This window comes from Pseudopodoces humilis, chromosome 2 (assembly GCF_049639895.1).
Source record: "Pseudopodoces humilis isolate 2021_Gansu_Grassland_sample_001 chromosome 2, ASM4963989v1, whole genome shotgun sequence".
NCBI lineage: Eukaryota > Metazoa > Chordata > Aves > Passeriformes > Paridae > Pseudopodoces > Pseudopodoces humilis.
The window spans coordinates 33,932,609-33,942,427 of record NC_142201.1 but is presented as its reverse complement, the minus strand read 5'-3'; the positions used below and the strand labels follow the sequence as shown (position 1 = coordinate 33,942,427).

Sequence of the window (9,819 nt, the reverse complement as noted above, 5' to 3'; positions counted from 1 at the left end):
GCATGGATAATGGCAGACCACGTTTGATCAAATGATTTAATAAAATGGCAGGAGGCATGCAGTAAGGACTACCCAAGTACATAACAAAATTACTTAGCTGCATCATCTTCCCACCTGTTTTGTAATAAGAATCCCTGGGCTTCAACCAGTCAATAAGGTACCACACTTCTTCATAATTTAAATCAAAGTCTACAGGAAATAAAAAATTAATATCATTTTTTTCATGCAAAACTCCCCAAGGCTCAAAAAAGGTTTCTCGTGGAACTCTGACAAGACCACAGGGAGACATAATTTGGTCTGATTTTATTATACCAATATCTCAGGAATAAAAATGCAGGCAAGAAAGCTCAGTACAGGGATTAGCTTTATTTTGCAGGAACTCAAGTACAAATTCAGCTCTGCTTTTGTCAGATACGGTGTTAAAATCAGAGAGACTGATACAAGCTGAAGCAGACATACTACACATTTCTTTTGTGGATTGTTTTTTTGTGGAACAGGTGCTGATTTCTTTCTTTCCCTCCAAAATCCAAAGGCAAGCCAAGCCAGGCCGCCAGATTTGCAATACATGCATGTTGAAGATCTGTTATTAGTGAGTCTTCTGACAATGTATCTGCTTACAAAAAAGTTGTCAGCCTTAACTAAAAGCTAAGTTGATCATTGCAACCTAAGAAGAGAATAGCACATTTCTCAGCTTTTTCTGTCTTGTTGTTACTTACATAAAACACATACTACAATTTCCTTCCTAAAACAGCATCATAGAGTTTTCCAGTTCTCTTGACCTGAATCACTCCAAAGCCAGCTGCCTCCAGGAGCTTGCTGTACTCTGCTGCTGTTCGCTCTTTCCCTTCTGTCTGGACCAACATATTCAGAGAATACAGTTGGGTTTCTACAGGCCCACTTTTATCTTCATTCAGAAGCGATTCAACCAGCAGCACTCCACCACCTGGTGGAGAGAAGAGAAAGAAAACACACCTTGAGCAATGAGAAGTTGAGCTAGTTTTAAGCTGTTACTAGGACAGATCCTAATCTTACTTTCAGGAAGAAGCAGTATCTACATTAAGCCACATTTCAGCATCACAGAAGACAATGAAAGAGCCAAAGCATCAGAGCATGTCTTTGCTTGACTATGTTGGTGCTGATGTCCCAGAGCTGAAGGGGGTGCTGTTGCTGGGATGGAAATTTCCCATTTTCCCCCAGATGAAATTGACAAGACCTTACTGATTTTGCTCTGTAGGCAGTGCTTTTGAAACTCTGAGGCTTCATTGTGAGGTTTAATGGGATTTTTACTATAACGTATATACCTATCTAAACACACTCAGAATTCTCAATCCTTACACTTTATGCCTTGAAAGAGGAGTTCCTGCAGAGGAGACAAAAACTGGAAACCAAACAAAGAGAAATTAGACCAGGTGCTGTTTGTCTCAGCTGCACGTGGCTGGCTTAGGGAAAGCAATGGACTAAACCAAGAAACTCCTGCAGGGAAACTCTGACACCCAAACTGAGCACTGAGAATGGTGTGCTTCACATTGCTAACAGGTAAGGGTCTCTCTGCTCTCCAAGAGTTCACACCTACCAGGTTTGCAAGCTTTGTAGACTTTTGCCAGCAGTTGTTTGCATTTGTCATCATCCCAATCATGCAGTATCTTGGATAAAATATACAGTTCAGCTTCAGGTATTGAATCATTAAAGAAGTCTCCTGTAAAGCAAAAAATACATGCGTTATACAAATTCCCACAACACTGAGTGCTGAGTTATGTAAATATTTTCAGTTCTGTTCAATTCCAGCCTTGCAATGTGCTTCAGACATATCAGACAGCAATGGAGTTACCAGGTAAAAGTCATCTGTTGCACTGCATAGGGAATTTTGCTCTTGATCAGTCTCAAGAAGATGTGAAATATTTAAAGGCAATAATCATCCTGAAACAGACTGATGCACAGGAAAACATTTGAGTTTAGGTTTCCCCCAATGACAGAAATTCAAATTCATAAAGCACTGAGGAGATAGGTTCACATGGTTTCTGTCATGAGAAAGAGGAAAGAATATTGCCTTCTCTAAGAAAGTTTAAAAATATCTTCAGTAATCACAAGTTACTTCACAATTCCACAGGTAAAAATACACATCTCTCACCTCCTAGCACTAGCTTTGTTATTCCTTTTGTTTACCACCTGGTGTATTGCATTCAGATTTTTTTCTCAGCATTTTACTTTGACATTTCTTCTCCCATTTTGTTGCATCTTTGTTTTTATACACTTCCTGCTCTCCTCAAGGCTTCTTTTCTCTCTCTGAGCTTTGAGCAATATTAAGCACTTCCAGTACTTTGAAGACTTTTTTAAACATTAAAAATGAGATTTCCCTATACCCATTTTCCTCATAGATGGTACAAAGACTATGGAGGATCAGTGGCCTGGGCAAGAGGAATAGGAGCTAGCTCACCCACTTTCATGGTCTAAAATATCTTAGGACTTGAAAGTCAATTGGTTGTGACCAGAGAAGGGAAAACCCTTGTTCAGAGCAGGCCTGGCATCCCTCACATCTGCCAGGACGTTTGCACAGGAGAAAAGGGGAGTGTTAGACAGATTTATAACAAAGCATGGCAGATTTCAAAATTGCAAGCTGCTTTTTTTTTTTTTTTTTGCTAATGTACCCTTGTTCTTAAGAAATGAAATAGTTCTCTTCAGGAATTAACGTTGCTGAATAACTGAGTTGTGTCTCTGACAGCTGCTGATGGACAACTGGGACAGCTGCAGACCCGGGCTAGGGAGGCTGCAACCTGAGACACTGTCCTCATAAGGGGCAGCTGGAGACCTGAGCCTCCAGAATGACACCTCTGAGCAGGGCTCTGGAGCAACAGCTGTGACACCACCACACCCCTGTCCACACCTACCTTCATGGAAAGTGATCTGACGCTCCTCGGGGGAAACAAATTGTTCTTTGGCCACTCGAACAACTTTGGGCAGGTCATAAATTGTGACAGTAGAATTTGGATACAAAGAAACACACTCTTGGGCCAAAGCTCCTCCACCTCCTGTGGGGACAGTAGAAGAAGGTCAGTACTGACACAAATCCAACCAGCAACACCCCCATGAAACCACACAGAAAATGGTGCATTCAGCCTCATGGAAGCTGGCAATGTACATTTGCACTCCATGTGTCGCTGAGAGGCAAGAGAAGGGGTAGGAGAAGCCACTGTCTCCATGTGTTGTGCAGGAAGATCTGGGGTGTGCAGCACCCAGGCGCGTGGGGTTAGCCCCAGCCCTTACCACTCTTACACTCCCTCCTAGCCAGACCTGCTGCAGGTGCTGGAAGGTGAAAAATGAAAAACAGAGTCACTAAACCAGGCTCTGGGGAAGAAGTGAGGGAGGCCGGGGAGAGCCTGCCTTGTCCCATGAATCCTGGCAGCACTCAGCAGTGCTGGGACAGCAGGGTGCTGCAGGATAAGAGGCTGTAGGCAGTACCTCAACCACAGTGTCTGAAGGAGAGGAAGGAAATAGTCTAGAGCACTGAAAGAATGCATCAAGTAAGGCATGAAAAAATGCTAAAGTTGCCACATCCACAAGGGGATGAGTGGATACTTACTTACATAAGTCAGACTGCAGAGAAAAGCATTCAGCTTCCTAATGCTCTCATCAGTCTCAAATTTTTGTTTTTAACCCAACCAAATCAGCAAAATGCTCCTTATATTGTTGTGTCCTGCTTTCCATTGTTTTGCCCATCATATAACATAGATGTTGTTTTCATCTAGAGAGCTTATAAAAGACAGTTCTGACACTCACCTCCCAGGTCATAGATCTGCGTGAAAGGGGAAAGGTCGAATGCAGCAAGAACATCTCTGCCACATATACTCCATACTGAGTTCTGGCCAGCCATGAATTTTAGCATTTCTTCATCTGATCTAGCAATGCAAACAGAGACAGCACAGAGAGAGGGCTCCTTACCACATCCTTGGGGATTCCTATCATATAATTGCTGCTACATGTTTTAGCTTAAACAAAAATCTCTGGTTTTATTGACACAAAGTACGTCCTCTTTGCATATAAACCTACCTTGAATATTACTTTATCAGGAGGGTACAGCTATGAATTCATGCATTTAAATAGGGAATTAAGACTAGTGAAATCCAACAGTTTATTATGCTACTCATTCTCAGAATTTCCAAGGGACTTTTTTTCCTTCAACTATCATTTCGTCTGTCAGAGATCTGTGATGTTTTTCAGATTAGCGAATTATACACTTCAAAATATCAGACAATGCCTCAGCAATTGATATTGTTGAGAAATAAAAACATTGCATGATGCTGATGAGAGGAATTCTCACATTGTTATATTTAATTGTTCTGAGCCATAATTAAAAACATTAGTCTTATCCACAACAAGAATAGAATTTCTATAAATATTCTAATGATTACCTGTACATTGCGCCAAAAGAGTCTTTAGATGAAATGCCAAAAGCTCTTTCATATTGGTTTCTTCCTTCTCTAAAATAGCAATTGAAAAAGCCTATGAGAGTGCTGATATATTAACCTCAACAAGTATAACTAATTCTTTTCAAAGTCAGGGTGGGACAGCAATTTGAACGACCTGATCTAGTGAGTGCCATCCATGGTAGGAAGGTTGGAACTAGATGATCTTTAGAGCCTCTTCCAACCCAAACCATTTTAGGATTCTGTGATTTATGGGAACACACCTGAGGTAAAGGTACAAGACTGATGCAATCATCACCATCATCTACACCATGTTTGCTCATCAGTTGCATGGACTGGAAGAAGTGAGACTCCAGACCCATATTAAACTGCCCCTATAAACCTTTGCAACAGAAGGATCCTTATCCACCATTACTCATTATTTACTTTGTTGATGTCATGTCCAGTAAGAGCCACTGTAATGATCAAGTGTTTTGCTGAAGGTGAAACATAAAGAAATCTGATTTCTAGATCATCTCTATAATGGCAGGGAAAAGGAAAATTGAACATACACAAATGGAAAGCAAGGTGGGGGAAAAAGCACACATATTGGCCATGTTAACAGCTGAATTATCTGTTGCTTTTAATTTCTGAGAACCAGCCAGCATCTTTATTGTGCTCCTCCCCAGAAACACACCACTCAGAGCAGCAACACAGATGCTGCAAAGCACCAGACAGTACAGAACACACCTTCTTACCTGACAGCATCAGCCAGGTACTGCCAGCACAAGTAGACTGTGTTGGAATAATACATCATAATATGATACTGAGACTTTGTACTTGATTTTGTAAGGTAGATGTTGGAAATTTCTGTGTTTCTGTAGAGGGCTAAAGGTAAAATAAATACCTTTTATTTATATCATAACATATATGATATAACATCTTGCCAAGTCTATTGTAGAGCTTGGTGTTTATCACCAGAAGAGGTCTATACAGCCAAAGACACAACCACATTACTTCTACAACCAAATCCTTCCACTGCAATGAGCAGTGGGTGAGGGCTGCTGAAATCTGTGTTGCCCCATTCCTTCTAGGTAAACACTGTCTCCCTATGCTTAACTCCAGCACCAAGTATTTCTTTCAAGGAGAGCAAAAAAAAAGTGCCTTAGAGGTGTTACCATTTACATAGAGGCTTCTGCTCTCAGAGGAAGCTTTCAGTCTCTATTTAAGTGAGTAGTCTTTGCAGACAAGTCTTTTTTCCTGATCAACAAGGTCAGCAGGTGGGGGGAAAGTCCCCAAAACAGCAGGCCAACAACACCTACCCTCAATCAGTTCACTAGGGCAGGACCTTCTGCAGGCAGAAGAATGCTTAAAGGACTCCCAGAAATCTCCCCCACTCTCTCCAATGCATCTGCAGTGGCATCACTCACCCACCAAACTGGAATATCAAATGAATGTAAAAGAGAGATCCTGCTCTCCCCAACTCATTGGGCAACAACTATAATCCCTAAAACAAAGCATGCCAGCACAAGGCAGAGCAGAGGGGACAACTTGTGAGACTCTAGCTAGTCCTGACCAGCTGTCTGATGGCCAGAAATCCTTTCTGTCCAAGTGGATTCTATGTTTCTGACATTTTCTAAGGAAAAACTTACATCACCTCTCAGTTCTGATCAACAACCTAACAAAAGAGTTCACATAATGGTAAAAACCTTAAGAAAAACAAAACCTGTTTTAAATTATGCTGTTACCATCCACCCTGGCATTTTTTTTAAGTTTAAAATCCTGCCCAAACCCCAGATTTCTTGCGACAAGCTCCACAGAGATCCTAAATATCTTCTCCAAGGTCACATGAGGCTCTTGCACAAAGATATTTAGAGATATAGAGCCCTGTACCCATGTTTCACTTTATACCAGTGATCATGCTGACATTTGCCTCTTTCAGCTGGAGTGAATCCTAAGAGTGATTCTCTCCTTCTTCCAGCTACATTAACTGATGTAACATTTGATATCACCTTTGCCCACACAGTTTACATCACTTTCAGAAGCATCAGAGGTTTAAATTATTGTTATAACTTATTCCCATTCCTCTGCCTTTATTACCTCCTTCTTGTGTCATCTCTACGGCCAAGAGCTTCAATCCCACACAAGCATCCAGCAGTCTTTTCATCCCCATGGTGCTGGCACCCAGATGTGCAGCAATGGCATCTGAAGACAGAGGCTTTCCTGACTCCAGAAGAAGATCAAACACCCCCAGCTCACAGGCAGCGAACATAACCTGGGGGTAGGGAAAGATGGAACTGAGGGATTAGGTGAAAGCACAAAGCCTTTCAAGAAAGCACAAGCATTTCACAGGCTGCTTAATTAGGGAAAATAGAAATTTAATTTATTTCAGATTAATTTTTATTTCATATCAGATTAATTTTTATTTCATATAAACAAGTCCAATTATTAAATTGTAGTTCATCTGAGCAACAATATAATATCTAATTCATGCAATGCACTCATTGGTGTTTTTTTTGGTTTGGTGGGGTTTTTTTGGTTTTTTTTTTTTTACTTTTTCCAGTGAAGACAGCCAATGTTTTTTGGCTTCCAAAAGTCCACCTTTAGAGACCAGATTTTGTTTGGAAATATTCCTGACTCTTCCTTAGTTTAGAAATACATTCTCACAATCTCCTGGAAAGAGCACAAAGGCAAGTCTGGGTGATGGTGCTTGTTCTCTGTTTATGTTTCTGTTCTTTATCTAAGGATCTAACACATGCTTTGGGGTGGGATGGAGACTCTCTCATGGCTTGCAATAGGGGGAACATCCCATTCTATGGATCTTGTTTTCAGAGACTGATGTGAAAGACTACAGTGATCTTCCAGAAGCAGGCAGTGTCCTCTCATCCAGAAGAACTGCTTCATTCAACCCAACAACATTGCCCAGTCTTTCCACAGAACTGTGTAACTTCAACAACATCTGTCAACCTTCAGACAGACATAGCTAACCATACATAAAAAAACAGAACAAAAACCACCCATTTTCTTTAACTATACAGTCAACCTTAAAAGTATTAGCCTTTTACTCTGGTCACATAAACACTCCTGAAACAATAACAAAGACATCAATTTAAATGACTGCCTGTATCTACAGTGATTTGAGCTACGATGATTCCTGTACAATGAAGTTCCTTTTACCATGAATAAGAATATGGCTTAAGCAAAGTTGAAATTATTTCTCAAAAACATAGTACTAACAGTGTTAATTTGGGACGTATTGGGCACTTATTTTTCTCACAAAGTGACTTTTCATTATGTATTTTTCCTCCCTTTATTGTCAGCTCTGCCTTTCAGGAGCTTAAGGTGCAGTGGTATTTGCACAAACCAAAGAACATTCCTTCTGTTACCATGTTGGCCAGAGGTACAGCAAGGGACAACAGGAAAGTTAAGTAGTAAATGAAGAAAAAATCATCCACTGCACTGGATATTATAATTTTATGTCCATGTGCTTAGGCAAATAACATCAGCAAACAATTAGAAGAGTGGAACTGCTAGTTTTGCCTTTGTGCCTTAAAAATACGTTTGGAAAAGCAGTCATTGTACTACTGCTTTCACTTCTTCCAAAGACTTGCATTCAGGACCCAAAGAGAAATCCCTAAATATTTCTGTCTGCACACTCTCTCTAAGAGTTATATTTCTTACCTTTGAGATTAAAAATCCATTGCTGTATTGCACGATGATTTGAGGATAGTCAAGGTCTTCTGTGGAACCCATCTTCCTTCTGGACTGAGAGACAGATTTCCTGGCTCTCTTAATTTAAATAAGCTTCTTTTCACCAGACACAAAACACACCAGCTGATCCACATAATCTTATTCCTTCCGAGAAACACTGGTTACAAAACATTTTAGCTGAGTTATTTGGCTTTGATGGGTCTTTCTACCTGGTTCAGCTGTTTCTTTGTATCTTCCATCATCAAGTATAAAGCTAAAGAAGCAGTGTGGATTAAATCTTGTATTGTCAATTCATCAGTCAGCAATACGCTGGCACCTCAAAAGCACTTGAAAGCTTGGAACAAGCAAAACAGGAATCAGTGCAGAAGAATACCAAGAACCTGAACTCTGCAATGCACCAGAATTCATAAACTAAAGCAGAATGTTACTTGGAACTTGAAACTTGCTGTGGGCACAGCCCAGGGGACCCTGGGCTGGCAGTAGCATACACCCCCCCCATCCCCAAGTACAGAAGCAGCAAGTACAAAGAGAAGCTGTAAGAATCTGTTTCTGTTTTCTCACTGTGAATACTTTGCTCTGATGATGATCACTCAGGTAAAGTCTACCTGGAATTAAAACTACATTTGTTACTTTTCTGTATTTTGCAGGTCCCCCCACCCACCTTGATACCAGCTTAGAAAGGAATACCTGTTTGATAGCAGCACCTCAGCAGGGGTGCTTTGCCATTTTTTGACAGAGTGGGGTGTTGAGAGATGACAATACATTTTACATTTTCCAGCTGGCTACTACAGTCTTCCTCCCCTTCTCTGCAAAACTAACCACGGGCAGCAGAAGGCCCTTGGGAGAAAACAATGAAATGACTGCAAAGTGCAAGATGGGTCATGGATTTCAAATTCACACAGGACATACCTCATAGGTTTTCATCACAAAATTAAACCCCTGGATTACTTTCCTGAAATCTTGCTGACCCACTGTTCATTTCTGTCTCCATCTGACATCTTTCCCACCTCACCTTGGGGTAGATGTGGCAACACTCAGGTGAGGAAAGATCCTTCCCATCAAGGAAAAGAGTCACACTTTGTATCACACATTTAGTGAACCTTCAGGAAACAATGTTAAATTAAGCCTTATTTAGGTAATACACTAAAGGCAAAATGTTACAAACCAGTATTTTTTCAGTGGCAGCTTTCTCCATGCTTCAGATTCTACTGCATAACCCTCCTCCGAATCTGTATTTTCCATTCGGATCCCTATACTGTAACCAGAATATGATCTACTTCTTTTAGCCAGTAGTGAAATAGCAACTTTATTTGAGAGTTAGCTATTAAAGTTAGTTAAGCAGGTATAACAGTTTTCAGCCTTTTCCCCCTTTGTATGCAAACTCAGAAATTCTCAGATTCTAACACCATGGTTCCCTGTGTTATCAGAGTACTAGGTGTGAACATTACAAGAATTACAAGTTGCAGAAACATGTTGAACTGCTCCTCCTAGCAAACACAGCCTATAGACATAGTGCTATTGTCTTGTTAGTGCACCAGATTCAGTACAGATTACATACTAATATTTTGTGTATTTAGTATGTGCAGGCTGGACACCCCAGCACCAGCAAACCTCTGACAGAGTGACTGTGAATCTGTGCACCTTGCATTTAACAAGACACTGAAGGTTTCAAATACTCAGCTATATTCATAACAGAAATACTCCCCTG

At 40.7% G+C, this 9,819-nt stretch overlaps 1 protein-coding gene across 1 annotated transcript; it reads right to left on the bottom strand.

Annotated features, from left to right (window-relative positions):
• Positions 1 to 346: 346 nt before the first annotated feature.
• ASMT (acetylserotonin O-methyltransferase) lies at positions 347 to 9,819 on the bottom strand. The gene is made up of 8 exons (XM_014251510.2): positions 8,082 to 9,819; positions 6,501 to 6,675; positions 5,159 to 5,288; positions 4,407 to 4,475; positions 3,775 to 3,893; positions 2,886 to 3,026; positions 1,574 to 1,696; positions 347 to 943 (listed from the first exon to the last, which is right to left on the bottom strand). The coding sequence occupies exons 1-8, from the start codon at positions 8,151 to 8,153 to the stop codon at positions 729 to 731; spliced, it is 1,044 nt and encodes a 347-aa protein (XP_014106985.1). The 5' UTR covers positions 8,154 to 9,819; the 3' UTR covers positions 347 to 728.